Below are 19478 nucleotides of genomic sequence, written 5' to 3'. Positions count from 1 at the left end.
ATGGTTCATCCACCACCTCTCTGACCAACCTGGGCCAGGCTCTCACCATCCTCAGCATCAAAAATTTCTTCCTCATGTCCGGCCTGAATGTCCCCTCCAACTCACAAGGCCAACAAAGGATGCAGCAAGAGTTGGATGGAAGTACCACATCCAACATGTGCCAGGGGACAAAGCCCATCTGGCTGCTGCCTCTGCAAGCCCCATCCCTTCCCTGTGTCACCACGTGCTCCAAGCCGCTGTGGTGACATATGCCGCCCTCATGGCCCCGGCTCCCTTCATGCATCGGTTTCTGCAGCACAGCTGCCCTCCCGCCCGGCCGTGCTGCGCAGCTGCGTGTATTGACTTTGGTCCTGTCCCCATCCCAGAAACGCCATCCAGCCACATCTGTGGTTTGGTGGCTGCGACTCCATCTGCTGCGAAGGGAGAGGAAGCCGGGATGCGCTCCCACAGTACGTAACAAAGAGCCAAGAAAGCAAATCAAGCTGTCATTTTCTCCTTGTGAGGGAAGACCTAATGCCTTCAGTCACGGTGGTTCCCTCCCGTGGTGGGACTAACACAATGATGTCAACTATTTGCGGGCTGCAGAGGGGATTAGGTTTCCCCAGGAGAGGCCGGTGGAGAAGTCTTCTCCACCTTAGATGGGTCAAGTGTCCCCCAGGGCTAAAGCCCAGAGACTGGCATCTACTGGTCTCAGCCAACTCTCTCCTCAGGCACTAAATGAACATGACAATTAACCGTGGGCTGAATGTGGTGGTGGTGAAAGGATCAGACCCTGCTGCCAAGGGAGGGGGGACCTGGCACTTGGTGGTTGTTTCTTCCGGTAGCTACAGATGGGGTGGAAACTCTTGTCTTCCCGGGTGCTGAGCTGCCACACTGCAATGAGTCGTTTCATCACTCTGTGACTCAGTTTCCCCACCTGTAAAATGAGCCCAACACTCACAGAAAGGGGAGAGGAGAAGGAAGGAGGAAAACTGCAAAGCTTTAAGTAACGGAGGAGCATCGAAGAATTTTCATTACTGACTTCTCGGCAACCAAAAATCCCAGGGCTTGTGGTGCACATGGGAAAACACATTGCCAGCAGCAGGGCAGTGCAGAGGTGCCATGGCCACGCTCAGTCAGGCATACCCACATTTTCAAGGCTGTCCCAGGCATGCACCTACTTGCATAGTATTTGGCCTGATCCTGCTCAGCACAAAGGCAAGGACCCAAATACAAGCAACTTAAGAAATGAAGTGTCTGTCCTGTTTCTCTGCAGTCAATGGGAAAGAGCTGTCAAGGTGTCTTTCTGAGATATTCCCCTTTATTCTCTCCGCTGCCTGAATAGTCTCAGCAGCTCTATCTATAGGTGTCTTCCACAGCTCGCTGCCCCCTGCACACGCACAGTAGATGGGAAATGGTGGGAACAGCGGTGGTCGCTCTGAACACAGCTCCCTGCAGAACAACAGCCATGGGGAAGAGGCCAGGTGATTTCTTTTCTGATTTGGAAGACAAACTTGGAACTTACACTGATTTCAGCAAACTGCCTCAGACCCAACAAAGGAACTCAGCCTAAAGCAATTCTGAAATACGCAGTAAGATTTAGATATTTTTTTGAAATGAAATATCTGTTCTTGTTCCTTTGTGAGGACATCTAATTTCTAAGTTTTTTTTCATTTTCGCTAAGCAAAAAGTTTAAAAAATCATTGGAAATTAAATTCTAAGTTATGTTCAAACTAATATGCTTTTTTTTTTCCTCCAATTTTTTGGTTCACCAAAAATCACAACAACAGAGTCACTTTGATTAAGAGAAAACTTTTTTTTTTTTTTTTAATTTGACAGAATTTCCAGCGAACCGAAAAATCAAGTGATTTGCACAACTCTAAACAAATCCCAGAGGAGGGACATTTCCCTCTTCCCACTTTCCTTCCATAGCAGCTGTTGCTTGAGCAGCCACACATGATATCTATCTCCCTGTGTTTTCTCTGTACCTGTTCTCTCAAAGGTAAGCTCCACAGACCAGCCCTGCCTGTATCTGCTGCTCACACTGCCCTCATTTGTGCGTTGCCTGTGCCTGAAATTAAGTAACTACAAGTGTTTCCTTTGCGTCACTCGAGTACTCCGAGATCCACGAAGACTCGCCGTGTAAATGCAACCAGCTGTTCGCTTTACTCGTATGGCACAACAGCAAGCTGTCACTGATCGTAAATAGAGACACGTATTATTAATGATGATATAGAACACATTGCCACGGGGACCTTCCCCTAAGGCATCCCAGTCCCGTCTCTCCAGGGTCTCCCCAGTGCCACCAGTAGCGTTTCCCTCAGTGACACCCCTGTGGGTGACATCCCCTCCTCTGGAGAGTTGAATAAGATGGATGTTTTACACCTACCAAAAAAAGAAGATCCCCTCTGGCAAGTCTCAGCATCATCCCACTTATCTCCTAAAGGCTCCATCTCCCAACACAAGTTTTCAAGCCCAAATCTTATGCCCTCGTCACGAAGTATTTGTGGGGTCAAACTTGTACCTGCTAACAGTCTAAAGCTCTTGCAAGATCCTCACCAGCAGGGCAAAAAAGGTCTTATTTACCGCTGTACTCTTGGAAGCCATTTATCCTCCATCCCTCACTCCCCTCATCTCCCCCTTCGCTACTCTGTGTTTTCCCTGCTGCCTAATGAGCCCTCCAGAGACCTGCAGGTATAAAACTCGTTACAGCTCCCTCTGCGTACCCGCATCAATAAACGAAGGAGCACAGCAGAGAACAGGAGGGAAGCTGTCACTTTATTTCACCATGAATTACAAAAACACTTTAAAGTCTAGCACTCGGGAAAGGGCCAGCGAGAAATAGCCCCTAAAGCAGAGATAGGGCTTTTCTTTATGTTTTGTGCCAGAAACGTGGCAAAGCCTAGGCTTAGGCAGTGAGATAATCTCAGTGTCCAGAGTGAACTGGAAGCCGGGAAGGAAGCAAGCTTGTCGTATTCTGTGGACTTAGGTTCCCCATCCCTTTCCCATGCTTATTCTATTGCTTCATGCAGAACAGGGAAATACAAAGCACCAGAGACTTTTGGAGCAGCTCGCTATCCACAGTCAAGGCCAAATTTCAAAAATGCCAAACCTTGGGTATATATGTAGGCACATAGAGAAGCAAATAGACTGTCAAAGCTGCTCAGGACATGCTGGGGCTGTGTTGACTGCCTGGTCGCCTCCCAAATTCAACTCCAGTGTGTAAAACAGGGGCTACTGCAAAACCAGGGCTGAGTATGTAAAAGCTGAAAGCGTTTGCACAAGAATCACCAGCAACCTGCGTCCTGGTGACACGTGATGTGCCAGCAGCTCCTGACATGCACTTGGGCACATCCAGAGAAACTTCCACACCTGCAGAAATCCAGCATAGGCACCAGCGCCTGTTTACACACGTTTCTAGGCAGGAAGGCATATTCGTGTAGATGGCATGAGGGCTTTCAGGAAAGAGGTAGATGAGTGCGTCTGCCACTGGTATCCAAGACAGAGAATGACAGAATCATTTTGGTTGGAAAAGACCCTCAAGATCATCGAGTCCAGCCATTAACCCACCCCTGGCACTACCCCATGTCCCTGAGAACCTCATCTACGTGTCTGTTCAACCCCTCCAGGGATGGTGACTCCAGCACTGCCCCGGGCAGCCTGTTCCAATGCCCCACAGTCCTTTGGGGAAGAAGTTGTTACCCAGATCCAACCTCAGCCTCCTCTGGTGCAACTTGAGGCCATTTCCTCTGCTCCTGGACGCTTGTTCCTGGGGAGCAGAGCCCGACCTCCCCTGGCTCCAAGCTCCTTTCAGGCAGTTCAGAGATCAGAAGGTCTCCCCTCAGCTCCTGTTCTCCAGCTGAACCCCCCAGGTCCCTCAGCCGCTCCCATCACACTTGTGCTCCAGCCCCTCACCAGCTCCGTTCCCTTCTCTCAACTCACTCCAGCACCTCAAGGGCTTTCTTGTCATGAGAGGCCCAAAAATGACCCCAGGATTCAAGCTGCCACCTCACCAGTGCCCAGTACAGGCGTGAAACCAAACAGCAATTCAGCCCAAATGGGATCTGTGTGCAGGGCTGTGCGTGCGTCCAAGGCGCTGGACACAGCACGTCCCCCTCAGCACAGACCCGTGATGCTGGTGTGTGCTCAGGGTGCACAGGACAGGGTTCTGTGAGCGGGTACCTGCTGGAAGAAGCAGCAGTGACCTCTGGAAAGGGCTGTGCTGAGCAGGCATCTCTCGCATGCGGGCGAACGGGTTGGGGGAGGACTCAGCCAGCTCTGCTGGTTCGGGAAATGAAATACCTTCTGTATCAGCTGCTTTTGTCATCCAAAAGCAGTGCAGAAAATTCCAGCCCTGCCACCCAAAGAATGCAAAACACTGAACAGGAGGAAGAGAATAAAACCTGGCCAGTGCCCTTTCTCTCATTGTTCATCACATTTTGCTGTGTAATTAACTGTGTTTCCAGATCAGGTTCCAGGTGGATCTGAGCACAATGATTTGGGACCTTTACCTTGAACTAACTTTCACTGGGAAACCACAGAGAGAAAGCAACTTGGAGACAAAACCACCACATTACCAGAACAACACGCAAAGACACAACAGAAATCAGGAGTTGCTTTCTAAAGGGCAGAAGACTTTTCCCCGGGTATTCCCTTCACAGGATGATCCACAGGTAAGGCTGTTTACTCGCTGCACATAACCATGCAACAAGGGTTATAGTTAGCAAAACCGTCAGGCACTGACCTTCACTCTTTGAGGGTTCATCCAGTGCTGGATGTCTTGCACGGTCTCGTTGACGTGCAGGAGGATGGGCTCGTGGCTGTGGTCCAGGCAGGAGGTGGTACACTCCGCACCTGCACAGAACACGAAGAGAACAAAGCCAGAGGATAAAGCAAGCAGCTCCCGACCCTTCCAGCATCCTTCCAGCTGAAGGGCAGGGTTAGGGCTCGTTTAACTAAATTGCAATTAGCAGTCAGCCATAACTATCACTTATCTTCTAGCCACACATGAAATGCTGAGTACAACCCTGCATCTCAGCAAGAGACTGTGGGGGTGGCCGATATTCTAGGGCCTTTTGGTATGGACTGCATATCTAAGTATTTCTCTGGCTAGTAACTCCAAGAAGGGGGTTAGGTTTTGCACTTTCTGGTCACCAAGAAAATGTGGAGGTTTTTCCATTTTGACTGCTCTTTCAAGCAATGCGTTGATTAACCAGAGGCTGCTGAACTCATTTCACCTATGACATGACAAAAACCTATCATTTGATCTGTCAGATTTAAAGACCTTCAATAATAATCTTTCAGAAGGTGACCAAGCCTAATGATATTGCAGACGAGCTATCACCTAAGTCCCATAGTCAATAAGAAGTACGCAGAGAGGTAATGATGGCTTTGTTCACACATAAACCTGCTTTTTCTCTGATTAACTGTCATGCCCAGTGGGAATCCTGTCCTTTCTTTATTAAAACATGCTGCGATACTCTGCAGCAATATCCCAGAGCCCTGTGGTGACACAACCATAAGCCCTAGTGTGTTGGACCGTTACCATTTCCCCCCTGGAAAATCACTCTCGAATGGCACAGCTGCTGCAAACATGTCATTAGGATTTCTGCACTCCAATCAGTGCAGGGGGAGGAATTAATCTCCGCACTGGTTTGGAGAGCTGAACCTTTGGCTCAACACACACCTCGGCCTGGAAGAGCAGATTAGGTGTCTGAGGAATTACTGAAGGTGTGTGGGATTCATGGTGACCAACGACTGGATGCTATTATTTTCCCCACCTGCTTTTGCCTTCTCATGTTCTTCCATATGATGGGAGCAGAGCAGAACCGGGCTGTTGAGCCAGCGAGAAGGGGGATTTGTTTTGTGCTCTCACTGCACATGGTAGCAGCTTCATGGACCTGCTGGATGAGGTTCAGTGACACCAACCCCGTTGTAAGTGGCAGGAGAGCACCTTCTTGGAAGGACGTTGATCAGGCTTCCAAAACCACAAAGAAGATAAGACAAGAAAACCCCAACAACCTGATCCCAAAAGATGGTGCTGGGCCAGCCTAACAAAGTCTGTGGTATGTCTCCATCTGCTGAGGATAAAAGCCAATGGCTGCTGTGCCCTCACTGGTCTCTTCCTCCCTCTCCAGTGAGAGCCATGTTCTCATGGAGGATCCATCCCACGAGTCCCTCACCTGTGTGACATGGTCCCATCCCTGGATCAGCATCTGGGATCAGTACCCACAGCAACCACCCCGGCAGGGTTGGCAAAGGACTGAGGGCTGGCAGGAACCCACTGCAGACCCTCCTGCTTCCAGCACTGAGATGTTCCCCTTCACACCAGGAACTGGTATTTTCTCCTTGTAAAAACCTGACCAGCCCTGGGATGTAACCTCGTTTCAAGGATAAAACACCTCGCCGTGTTGAGAGTCACCGCATCCTGCTCGCTGCTCGCTCTCCCGTGCTCCATCATGCTATTTACGCTTACGGAAAGGAGCGGGTCGGAATTGTTTTGATATATGATCTGTAATTGGCATCATTACAGAGCGATGATCTCATCCAGGTTGTGTTCTCCTCCCTGGGGAGAGAACTCAAGGAGGCTCATCCCTCGCGTGGCTGCGATACAACAAGGGAGCTGCACCACGAGGAAACTTCTCCAAGTTCAAAGGGATGGGCGGAGGGAGGAGGGGGCTGGCAGGGGGCTGCAGAAAGGGTCCTCGTGTGTCTGCACAGGCTGCAGCCAGTGCAGCTCACATTGCAGCCCTTACAGAAGGAAGACCTCAAAAACAGGGGCTGAATGTACAATATAGTGCGCACAATTCCGTGTGTGGTCTGTCCCTCTCTCTGCCTGGGTGACACAAAGCAAAACTGACTGCAGGAAGCGCCCCAAAGCTCATCACCTCTTGCAGGATGACCAGGCACCCCAGAAGGGGGAAAATACACCCTCACAACAGCTCCTAAACATCTGTCACATTAAGGGGATGCTCAGCTGGTCTTGTATTCTTTCTGGAGAGACCTGAATTATCCTGATGCTGTGTTTTCCTGCCAGCTCCTGCCTTGCAGCCTCTGGGGCATGAGCATGTGCATGTGGTTGAAGGATGGGGACATTGCAAAAGTGTAAGAGCAAATGTAGCTACAATTTCTCCTTGTATTTTGAAAACTGGATGCGTCTCTGGTGTAGTCCGGCTTGCTGCCTGCCCATTGAAATCAGCTGGCCAAGAAGGGACACGATGAAACTGGAAGCACTGGAGGAGGCAGGCAACCAGAGCATGTCACATGATGCCTGGCCTCTCAACGCTTCGTGTTTCCTAAAATCAGTTCCCTGAAAAGCCTCCTGTAGCAACCTCTCTCTCTGGCAAACAGATCCAGAGGAGAAGGTGACTTCAAGGACTCCTTCCTTCCTCCCTCTCATTCCCATCCTCTTCCTCATCACATGCCCCATCTGAGCTGCATCCTCCCGTGGCAGATGGCCGGGGCTGATGCTCACAAACCTATTCCGTAGCCGCTGGCGCATTGCAGCTTCAGGTGGCTGTTGAGCTGCGTGGGCAGCGCACACTGGCCCTGCATCTCTCTGCAGAGATGAAAGGAGCCGCTCCAGGTCCCATCCTTCCGGCAGTGAATCACGTTGCTTCCACGGCCCTGGGAATGAGAGAAGAAGACAATGAGGGTGGTCACGAAAAAAACCAAACAGCAGCAAGGACAGGCTGAGAAGTGAGAAGTGGGCAGAGCTGAGCTGGGAGCAAAGTTCTGCCAGAGCTGGGAGAGCCCCTGGTTGGGACTGACAGCCCTGGGGGGCAAGAAGGACTTTTCTTCCAACAACACACAAACATGCCTCTTCTGTGCAAGGTAATGTCTTCACAAGGCTCTTGTAGGGTCTCTACCTTAAAATAGACCCACTCCAGTCGTGATAAAGGCGCATTCACCCCATTTGCCTTCTTCCTTATTGTTGAGTGGTTTGCGTTGAATGCAGACATTTTCCCTCTTCCCATTTTCTAACTAGTTACGTCATCTTTGTCTCGAAAAAGAAAGAATCCCCAATGGCCGTCTGAAGGGGGAAAGAAAGCAGGACACGAGCAGGGATGCTTAGCAGGGCAGAACGTGCTTTCTGGAGCTTGGCTGCCTTGAGTGACAGCGAGCAAAGAGGCCGAGACAGACAAGCACAGAGGCAGGTGGAAAGGGGGAAAAATCCTCTGGTGTGGGAATGGGCAAGGGATGGAAGATGACATTTCTCTTATAGAAAAGATTCTCTGTATGATACTGAAGAGTGAATACCAAAGTCCGAGGGGAAATATCATGCCCTTTAGAAACAACAAAGGAGCGCACAGGCAATCTTTTGTCAGATCTATCCTCCTGCCATTGGGGATTTCTGCACAAGCTGTTCTGCAGGGTCTGCGAGTTGAACTGCCATGGGGCAATGTGGGACATTCAACAGGACGACGTCTGGAGCGGCTGGGCTCCAAACCTCCCGTGGAGGCCTTGCTGGGTGGGAGAACCACGGAGGATCTCTGCTTCTCTTCACCCATTTTACATGCCAGGCACGCTGCCCACAATCTGCCCACCCTGCTCCTGGAAGATTGTGCTTGATGTCTTTGGGGATCCTTCAGTTTGCTGTCTATGCTGGGATCCCAGCAGGGCTGCTGAACTTTTCTTAGCAGCATTTCCCTGTGACCCACATCTCTTGTAGCACAGGGATCTGCACAAGCCCCTGGTACCGGTGTGGAAGATTGTGCAGCCTTCAGTGTTGGTCTTGTCCTTAATATGCTCATCCTGTTTTGTTTTGTTTTTTTTTCTCAGCTTTGTTGATGAACACAATGTTTAGTGAGATGCAAAGTGGTCTTACTGGCAGTCTACTGTGTGGGACCTGCTTCCCCTTCTCTAGACATCTGGCCATTGCCAGAAGTAATAAGAAAATCATATGAAAGGATAATGGACCAGATGGACTCAGGGTGTGATCCAGCTTGGTGACTCTCACCTAAGGGCCAGTTTGGCAGAGCCTGATTCATTTAGATCTGACTGTTCATATGATTTGTGCGCAATATCCAGAAATGGAAGACCCTTGTCCCGGGTGCCAGGGGAGGTACCTGCTTAAATGACCATTACGGTTCCTGGCAATTAAGAGATATCGTATGTACAGCTGAGTAATGATCTTCAGTGTGGTGACAAATTCAGGAAGAGATCACTAAGTGATAACTGAGCACAATTTGCTGTTTTAGCAAGTGTGGTGCACTTTCATTATAATTTGCATGCCAGGGTTCAAGTGTGATTTTTAAAGGTGAGCCATGAAAGCTGATTTATGTTCCCAGACCTGGCTGTGCCTGAGGATACTATTGTACAGTTTCTGCAACATACTCAGAGGTCCCAGGATATCCATTGCTATAGTAACATACTGTCCATCATTCCCTGACCTGCAAAATCTCTTGTGAAAATCCCTGCTGGGTTTCTTGCTTGGATGCAACATGAATTATCACCTTATATAGCTGAGAGAGACTTAGTGGGGTTTAATCCTTAAATAATTAACACCTCTCAAGTGGTTCTGAGTTGTGCCAGGAGTCCTCCCTCTTTTTCTGTAGTCTGTTTTCTGGGATATCTGGAAATACCTTTCTCTGCAAATCCTTTTCTCAAGATGTTATCTGCGCCTTTGCTCAACGTGCTTTTGCAGCTGAAACAGCCACTATGCTCTTCCTCACAGCGAACAGAGACAGAGCTGCACCTCTCACTTCATTCTTGCTGTAACCCTGACTCCACTGCTTGCCAGTTGTTGTTACTCCAGTGGTCCCGGTTTCCCTGCCCTGGCAGTGATGGTGCAGCCACGGTGACAAAGCTGAGCAAGTGGTGGATGCACAAAGCCACAGATGCCGCATCCCATCACTCCCACCCAAACTGCACCCAAGAGTGCAGCTTCTCACTTTATGATGCTCATAACCTCACATAAGTCTTACTCAAGGAAACCTTTTTCAGGTGCCCCAGGGCTCTGCGTGTCATCCCCACGAACCGGCCAGGCAAGCCTGCCAGGGACAACAAGTGGCTTTTAAAGTTTGGAGCAGGTATCAGAGGTGTCTTTCTGATCACTGGCCCCTTTTTGGGATGTCCTTAGAATCTGGAATTATATAGAAAGACCTTTGACAGAGCGCTCCCTGTTCTCTGCACTGCGTGTAGAAGCAGCAGTTCCTACATCCCAACTTTCTCTTCCCAAGTGTATTAAGCAGCAGCAGCACTTCTGGGAGAAGTTACTCAGCTCACAAACTATAATTACCTTTGGTGAGGGAAACTAAGCATTTCAAACAAGATACTAAAGGTCAGATCTTCTCCTGTCAGTGAGGAAGTCCTAGGAAGTCAAAGGCAACATACTGATTTATGCCAGATGGGGATCTGACCCCTGATGCCAAATGACACCTTCACAGCCCAAAAACCATGAAAATTCAGAGACAGTTCACTTGAACAGTTGTAATCTCCATAAAGCTAAATTGTCATACAGCACACATACATACAATGATGATGAGAAAAAGTACTGTAGAGAAAAGCCAGGTGAAATGGAATGAGCAAACAGGACAAGTGTGGGTAACTCATATCCTACTTACTTTCTTCCATTACTCCTTATTTCCTAGCTGCATAGAGCCACTGAGGCAGATTTTTCAGCCACTTATTTTCTGCAAAACAGTAAGTCACCCACTGCCAGTACTCTACAGGTAATAGTTAATACCATTACTACTACCATAAAAATACTATTTCCAGGCTCTTGGCAGTAGCTCTCTCCCTCTACTTCAATTATGTATTTCCCTTCTCCATTTCTCTGTCTCTGATCTTGGAAGAGCTCAATGACACTCAGCCCTTCCAAGATCAGAGTCCTTAGGGAACATACAATAAAACCAGCTTATATGGGCTGAGATAATTTGGATAAGAGAGACTCACCGACTGGCTGTCATCATCTTCGCACTTGATCCGGCACTCGCTGTTGAACTGGAAGCCGTTGGAGCACTGGTAGAGCCCGTGAAATTTGGAAGGCGGAGGGTCACAGGTTACGGGCACGCAAGCGCCCGGCAGCCACGTGCCATCTTGCGTGCACTGGATCTTAAATGCTCGCCTTGTTGTGCGGAAAAGAAACATGCAGTGAGTGGCTGAGTCAGCTAAGAGGCTCTAAAGCCTCTGAGCTCTGCTAGCAGGTTGCAGGGGATGGGTGCATTTGAGCTTTTAACACCTGGGGAACAAGTCATGAACCTGTGTCATGAGGTCTCGGGGCGAAAATAGCGATTATTTGCAAAGCCAACATACAGCCGCGGAGTCTAAACTGCTCTTTGGGCTTTGGACACGTCTTCTAAAAACTCTGCTTCCCAAGCTTGTGGGCTGTGGTTGGTCTGAAGTGGGTTTGTGCAGAGTCAGAAGTATGTGATAGCACTAACGCTTTCCTGCAGAGTTTCAAAGGGGACTCCCCAGGCTGTGTATCAAAGGGGTATTTCTAAGGTAAGGTCTGTTATTTGTGCACTGGCTAGGATTTTCAAAGAAGTCTAAGGGAACGAGGTGCCTAAAACCCCTTGAAATTGCACATCTACCTGCATGAAGGAATTGCTCAGTGATATCCCCTACAGCCCATATAGTCTGTTATAAACAACCCAGCCTTTTCCCAAACTCATTTTAACTCGTGGCTTTCTGAAACATGCTGACTGCACAGCATAACTCCTTCACGTACTTTCTTGCTTTTCTGGAAGATCCAGGGACATGGTAACCTGGTTTGCATTTGTACTTGCAAAATGAGCCCACTTTGTGCTTATCTTCTCGGCAACGAGTAGTCTGGAGATCCGCGTTTGGAACGATGGAGGGTGCTCGACACATCAGCTCGCACAGGGCCTCCGGAAAGGACCACAGCCCGTCCTCCATGCATGTCAAGTTGCTGTTGTTTCCTGAGAAGAACAGTGGGTAAAGTCAACAACATTCAGCAGGACTAATTTTTTCAAAATGTCATTACAGCCATGATATATTAAAAGCCACCTCAGCCGGTTTGTCAAATTCAGCTGCGTGTCCTATGCGTTTTCTCCATCTAGATGATGGCATCAAATCACTACGGACTCTGTTTTCAGATGACAGGCAGACAGTGCTTATTTCAGGAAATACTATAGCATAGGGGAAACCCCACTGGCTTTGTAATCTTTTGTATTTCTCTTCCTTATTTTGTTCTTCTCTGAAAGGAAGCTTGCTTCATACGTCAACCCCCTCCTCTCCAAAGTCATGGCATTAACAGAGGGTTTGGTGCCATTACATTCTTCATTCTGCTTCTGTGTTATATCTTTTCCCTGAATCTGTCCTCTTTATTTCAATTTTGAGCCTTTTGGAGCAGCATCTGTTAGTATTAGAATCACTACTCCAACACAATGAGAAACCATTCTCAGCTGGAGGCTCTCAGTCCTTGGGGACTAGTGTGATAAATATGATTCATAATACCCATTAGAGATTCATTTTCCTTACGAAGCTTTCTTGCCCAGCACCTCAAAGGTAAAAGCTACAATAGATCTCTTTGCTATGACCTACTTGACTTCAGAAGGTTAAGCTAAAAGTAGCCTAGTCTCAGTGTATTTTACATTCTTTGTTATTTTAGGGTGTATGTTGAAAAGGAATAAGCTTTTCCTAAGAAGCAAAACACAGCTACGAGCCACTAACCCTTCAAAAACCCCTCATACTCTCTTGAAATCCCTGAGCATTGCTGCAGGAACTCTACTCAACCCACAAGACATATTTTCAACAGCAAGCCAACTTCGGAGTTATCCCAAATAATACTGACAAACAGCTAACCCCGGATTACAATGCCATGTCTCTGAGAGGGAAGGAAGACAGCCGGGGCATGAGGCTGGAATTCATAGATGAAGAAAACAAAAGGCTCTGGAGGGCTCAGAAAGGTATGTGGAGGAGCCCTCCTGTCCTACCCACAGAGATAAGAGAAGCCGCATTAAATCAGCCCTGGCTTTCTCTCTCCCCTCCCCAAGTGCAGACGATTGCAGAGGTATTTTGTGCAGAAGGGAGCAATTTTCTAGAGCACCAGCCCTCTCCTCTGCTCTGACTCACGCAGCAGCTCTGCAGACCAGCCGTGGTGATCTCATACTCGCCACTGCAAAGTGATAAGCTGTGACATTACCAACAGTGGCTGTCATGACGTCAGTGATTGAATTAGGCATGAGTCACTCCAACGCCATTCTCCAGAAGCTTAGTGGTAACATCTATTAGTCATCACCGATGGCTGTACACCAAATGGTGCCTTTACCTCACAGCTCGCAGAGTTTCAGGACAAAAGTGAGGTGATGCTACACACCACAGCTGCACCCCCTGACCTCCGGGTTGGTTGTCATCCCCCCAGCTACCCTGGATGGAGTCATCAGCTGAAGCTCTGTTGGTCGTGATGAATATCATTATTTTCACTGCCCCCTCAAAAAAAAAAAAATCCAGGCATTTTCAATGAAAAAATATCTCTTGTTTAAGATGACCCTCTGAGTTTATTAACAGAAAAAGGGAATTTTTTGATAAAAATCTCCCCTTTGATTAGTCTTATCTTTCACTGTGTGTTGGCTGCTTGAGGTTATGCTAAGTCTGAGTTATAAGAATTAAGAAATTTGGTTATATATGAAGAAAGGAACATATCCTTTCACTGAAATGAACAATACTTCACCTGCCTCTTCTGGGGTTTGCAGTGGATCATAGCAGAAGAGTTGATACCATATGTACCAAAAAAGCTTATACAGCATTTGTACCTGAGTTGAAAACAGCAGCTAGGATTACTCCATTGCAAGATAACAAGTTAATTTGGCTCTAATGTTCCTTCAAATTAACACTGATATATTTTCTTGTTTCCAGAGGACCAGATCAAAAAGGGTACCATGCTGGTGAGCAGAGGAGTCGATGATGCTGGGGATGCTACCAGAAAAGCAGCAGGGAAGAAGATGGAGGAGAAGAAGAAAGAAGGCAAGAAAGGGTGCTATTTTTAAGAAATAAAAATTATAGACCCCCAAACAAGAAGAGAAGAGAAAGGTCAGAGGTGGAACAAGACGAGTGTGGAAAAGAAGAGATGATGGGTGGGTTACGAAAAAAAGAAAGACAGTGATGGGGGACTGTGCAACTGGGACATTGGACTTTTCAGTCTTCTTCTGCCTTTCCAAATACCTGGAAGGGAGACAGACAGAAAACAGAAGGCACGGGAAAGAAGATGAGAGAGAGTTCAATTTGATTTATCCCCATGACTTTTCCATGTTTTGGTTGTATGGAAGTAATATTCACTGTCATTACTGCCTGGCCATACGTGATCAGAAAAGGTCACAGGAAGGTAATAGAGAGATGCAAAGGAACTTAACTCCTAATGTAAATAAACCTTCCCATAGGCTCCATAATTCTTCATACTTAAAATATCATGAATAATTCTAAAACAACAGCAACAGAAACATATATTACTAGGAGCAGCCTGCGTTAGCGGTGCAGCTGTCCCCAGGTCCCTGCACCCTCGGATACCTTTCAGAAGAGCAGGAGGTCGGCAAGTGAAGGAGCATTTCTTGCCAAAGGTGGTCCCCTCGCTGCAGTTGAAGGTGGCTGGGTAGACATGGTACTGGTCTGGGACACCGCAGTCCACGGGCTCACAGGTCACCTGCTTGTTCCACTTCCCATCTGTGCAAGTCATGGTGATGCTGGACTCCATCTGGAAAAAGACACATGCCTACAGCTATCACAGCCACCAAGGGGGAGATCAAAAGCATTTTGAGCCTAATAACAGCCAATATTTTGGCTCACAAGTTAAGCAAAACTGGGCCTGACCACTACCATCATCATTTGGACAGCAGCTACTAAAAACATCAAGGAAACGTCAACAGAAAATGGTGTCAAGGGAACTAGGATGTATTTCTGTCACCTCTGGGGTGAGACACCAAAGTGCTTCAATATGAGGAGTGGGATAATGTGCAGCACTACAAATAATCTGAACTCTCGTCTGTGTCGCCTCCTGAGACAGGCTGGGAAGCTGTCCTGGGATCAGAATGGAGCGTGCAGGGCTGAGCTGACAGCTGTCCCCGATCCCCGCCACCTCCGCAGTGACACAGCCGCTCCAACAGGATCCCCGTGTATTCCTGAGCAGTCAAACTCACTCTTGGATTTGAAGGGAAAGTCAACCTGATACGAAGCCATTCGGGACTCTCACCTGAGGCTCTCCCAGGACGCGTTGGTCACCCTTGGGCTGGGGTCCCCAGGGAGGTGGCCTGGGCCATTTTAGCACTGTGTTCATACACCGAGAGCTGCTATGACGGCTTCTACGATCAGAGCGCCCCGAGGCTCCAAACGAAACCAAGGCCCTGCTTGCCCTGGCACCGAGGACACGCACGCTTGACAAACAGAGGTTTTCCTGGGGCAGTTTGCAATGGACAGACCCAAGAGCATCCTGCCCTTACGTTCACCTGGTACTTGGACCAGAAAGTCACAACGAGAGAGGTCGAACACAGAATCAGTGCCTGTGCTCTGACTTCCCTAATGCTGCTCTACCACCCTGGCTACACAGAAGATACACTTCTGTGGGCTTGAGGAATTATCCAAATAATGCAGCGGATTGAAATCCTGAAGTGTTAAGGAGAGAGCAAAAAAACAGAGGGGAGGTAAAGGAGCCACCCATCCAAAGCTAAGATGAAGAATTTACTGGGTGACTGACAGACAAACAGACGTTGGCAAAGAGAACAGAATAAACAACATACCCACTTTCTAATTAAAAAGGGAAAAATATTAAAAACTAGAAGTGAAGAATCTGAAAGTAGGACTCTCCTCTCCATACCAGAATAAAGACAGGGACAGAAGAAAGAGAAATATGAGAAAGCCAAACAGAAGAAGGGGAAGATACCCGCAAAGATTCCAGCGAGGAATCTGACCAAGCCGTACAGCAGCACTCCTCTGCCTCCGGGGAATATTTTATTCAGGGCTGGTACGCTCACAGGAGATCTGCACTGCCGACCATTGATCTGGGTTTATAAAAGGAAGGGGAATTTTTCTAGCACACATCAAAGAGACCTGGATTCCCTTTTTGCAAAAACACCCTGATGGTTTCAACAGAAGTTCAGACCTGTCTCCCTTTGATATATGGTTGCATTCAGAATGGAAAAAGCAGTCCCAGAGCTGAGAAACTGGACACTTCCCAAGTGGGCACAAAACCCCTTTTCTAGACCGTGGAGTTTATTTAAACAGGGAGCGTTGCTGATGGAAAAAAATGTCTTTTCTACCAATTCAGAGCAGCACATTCTGGGATTCTCAGAGCACTCAGGTGAAGTGACACTCTGTGTTCCCATTCCCAGGCATTTTGCTCCCCATTCACTTTAAATTCTGCCTCATCAGAATAAAAAGTAGATATATTCTGCAGACAGTTGATGACTTGAAGACACCCATGCTTCCAAGAAGCTGCGGTGTAATGGCCACAGGAGAAGGGATGATATAGCATATTTCCATGTCTTCATAACACAGCACCATCATCATCACACTCGCACTCCAGGCTGGGCTGCTCCAGCATTCAGCAAAGCCTCCACTTCCCTTAGCAGATGCTATCATCAAATAACACTCCAACCCCATGGCTGCCGGGCTCCTCAACACCAGGAGGTTTAAAACATAAAACCAAGCTATTGATGTCACAGGACACCCGTATGTTACGGAGAAGTCTTGCATTGTACCTTGCTGGATCCACAGTAAGCACAAGGAAGCTCTATCAGTGACAGGAGATTCAACTCTAAGAATTCAGTTATTAGTGTTGGTGTGATCTGGTTTAGGAAGGAACGATTGTTCCTACCAGTGGATACTGGCTGCTGAGACAGTGTGGTGCACCAGGGAGCTTCTCTAATGGAAGGGTTGCACATCAGATGTAGCTCTACAGAACACCGAATAAACAGGGCAAATTCAGAATCCAGAATATAGCACAAAAATTAAACCAGAATATCTGCGTATGACAGTCCCACCTTACAGAAAACGGGCAAGAAGGTTTTGCCAAGCTAACACCTGTGAGGGTATTTCAGCTGCAGCTGTGGTCTTTGGTAGCAGAAAGCTGGAGGACACCACAGCCTGCTGGAAACACAACCTGCCTGGGGGTCACCTCTCCTTGGAAGGGATCCCTCCTTACAGCTGTACTCCCACTGCTCTTTTTTTTTTGCCCCCATTCTAGACCTTGATGTGAAAAGAAACCCACAAGTGTCTCCATATTTTCATCTCTGGGCTTTTCCCCATGGTGCTTTCCCAACAAAACCACTAACCAAATCTGGAAGAGCCACTTCCTTCCAGGGTCTTATGGCTTTTCCTCTTCCTGGCAAGGCCATCCCCATGCAGAGAAGCTGTGCCCATGTGGGTAAGACCCTGGCTTCTCAGCTTTTTCCAGTAATTTGTTCCATACTTTGTATGATGGAAGCTGAGGTTTTCAAGGTCAGACATAATAATGGCAAATTTTAGAGCATGTCTATCATGTCATCACTTCAAGCAAAAGGAGCACATGTCCTTCTGCAGCAGAACATAACAGAAAACATTCCCCACAATAGAGACAAAGACTACTGGCTTTGAATGAAAGGACACAGGACAAACCCCAACATGGAGATTATTGCAGATGGCACCCACCGGCTCTCAGCTTCTCCCTCTTGCAATGTCCCACCCGAAGGTGGGATCGTTATAGGACCCCAGCTCTCCCCAACACCACATCACACCTCGGGGCTATTTCCAATCAACTCAGCCACCTTCGGATCCAGCCCTGGGTCTCTGTGGCAGCATCTGTGTCTGTCTTTGCAGATCTCCTGCCCGAAGCCTGAGCAGGCACGTGCCTGTTTCGCCTGTCTGATCTGACAAGGTCACCCAGCTCACAGCAGTCCACACGAAGCACTTGGCTTTCTCATCTGGTTTATTAGCTGTCACTTTGGGCACTCTGCGCTGCTTTGACTGGCATCACAGCAACCGCTTCCCTTCATGTCCTGCCTTCCAAAAGAGGCTTTTGTGAGGAGGGAGGGCGAGGATGAGAAAAGAAGGGGAAAAAAGAGGTCTCCAAAGATACAGTGTGTAGTGAAGAAGATGCAAACTTAAACAAATCTGGTGCCAGAAAGATTTGTTTCTTGGGACTTTGAACAGCTTGGGAGAATTCATGTCTCCTTCCTGCTGCCCGAGATCCCAGCCGGCTCCTTCTTCAAGCGATGCCTCACATGTGAAGTTTCCTCTCCTTAAAAATGAACAGCTGTGCCCTCCCCTCTAAGTATTCTTCCACTTCTGCCCACTACTGTGCCTCTAATTGAACCCACATGAGCCGCGCTTTCTTTTCCTGGCATGATTGATGATGCCTTTGCACAACATTAGGGAGCTGCTGGGTTTTAAATAACACCTCTTGACCAGAGCAGCAGTGGTGGCAGCTTCAAGGAGAGATGACAACAAGGCACTGAATGAGCGGGGCTTTCAGCGAAGGACAAGGGGGAGGAAAGCAGGGGAAGACAAAGGGGGCAGAGGGGGAGAAGAGAAGAAAGAGCGATGGAGATGTCAGGGGGTGGGAAGAAATGGGGCGGGGGGGAATGAAAACATCCTGAGATGATCTTTGTGAGAAAGATACATGGAGGATTTTGCTCCATCACTGTGCAAATCCTTTTTTGTTGCTTGGTGGTGAAGGCCCTAAATAAGGACGAGAGAGAGCCCAAGAGCCTGTAAACAACTCCGCTTTTAAAAACTATTTCAAACAGCAAACAGTTTCTACTGCAGATAGTGCTGACGTTTTTAGGGTTTGGTGATTTTATGGAGTTTTAACAGGTTTTGGGAATGAGAGTTACTCAGGGAGCAGAGCTGAATGATTTTTTTGCCCTATGACTGATTAAGATGGTGGTTTCAGAAGACACAGAAACCACAAAGCGCAGAAATTGTTAAGAAGATTTTCAAAGACCCCTTAGAGGTTAAAGATTGATTTGAAATGTGACTTGTGCCCCTACATCTCTGAGGTGCTTTTAAAAATTTTGCTTTTAATTCTCCATTCACCCTTTTTTTCTGCCTTTGAGTGGAATACGGAAGACAAATGCGGTTCGGATGCTAAACCTGTCTGTCAGTCGTCCTCATCAGCCTGCAGTGTTCAGTCTGCTCTTTGAGACATTGCCTCTCAGCTCAGCCTCCTTCCTACCCAGAAGTGTGAAACACCAGCACGTGCAAAGCTACTTTCCTTTCTCGTGCAGCCCCCCAGCACTGTCAGTTAAATAAGATAGCTGTAGACCCTCAAAATAAGTCAATCAAATAAAATATCCAACTAAACGACAACAGTGAAACAACCAAGAGCTGTGTGCAAGGTTCCTTGATCACAACAGCAAGTCCCTCTGTCTATAGATAACAACCCACGTGCCCCACCTCATCCCAAATGCTCGTGATCAGCAGAGGAACTGAAACTGAGAAACAATTGTGGAAGAAACACAATGCAATTTGATACAACACAATACAAGGAATCCAAACCATGTATTCAAGACTTTCTCAGATAACTAATTTCTTGCCTACATGTTCCACACGTTCTGGCTTGAAGCACC

The 19478-nt window shown here is 47.9% G+C and overlaps 1 protein-coding gene across 3 annotated transcripts in view; it reads right to left on the bottom strand.

Moving 5' to 3' along the window:
• The window catches only part of PAPPA (pappalysin 1), a 179971-nt gene that overhangs the window by 24525 nt on the left and 135968 nt on the right, over window positions 1-19478 (bottom strand). For all 3 annotated transcript variants that reach the window (XM_065853866.2, XM_065853864.2, XM_065853865.2), the window contains exons 15-19: window positions 14449-14632; window positions 11651-11861; window positions 10876-11047; window positions 7458-7605; window positions 4724-4833 (exon numbers count right to left, since the gene is read on the bottom strand). In XM_065853866.2, coding sequence (XP_065709938.1) covers window positions 4724-4833; window positions 7458-7605; window positions 10876-11047; window positions 11651-11861; window positions 14449-14632 — 825 coding nt within the window. The remainder of the gene's footprint in view (window positions 1-4723; window positions 4834-7457; window positions 7606-10875; window positions 11048-11650; window positions 11862-14448; window positions 14633-19478) is intronic.

This window comes from Patagioenas fasciata, chromosome 20 (assembly GCF_037038585.1).
Source record: "Patagioenas fasciata isolate bPatFas1 chromosome 20, bPatFas1.hap1, whole genome shotgun sequence".
Classification (NCBI taxonomy): Eukaryota; Metazoa; Chordata; class Aves; order Columbiformes; family Columbidae; genus Patagioenas; species Patagioenas fasciata.
This window is presented reverse-complemented; position numbering and strand designations above follow the sequence as displayed.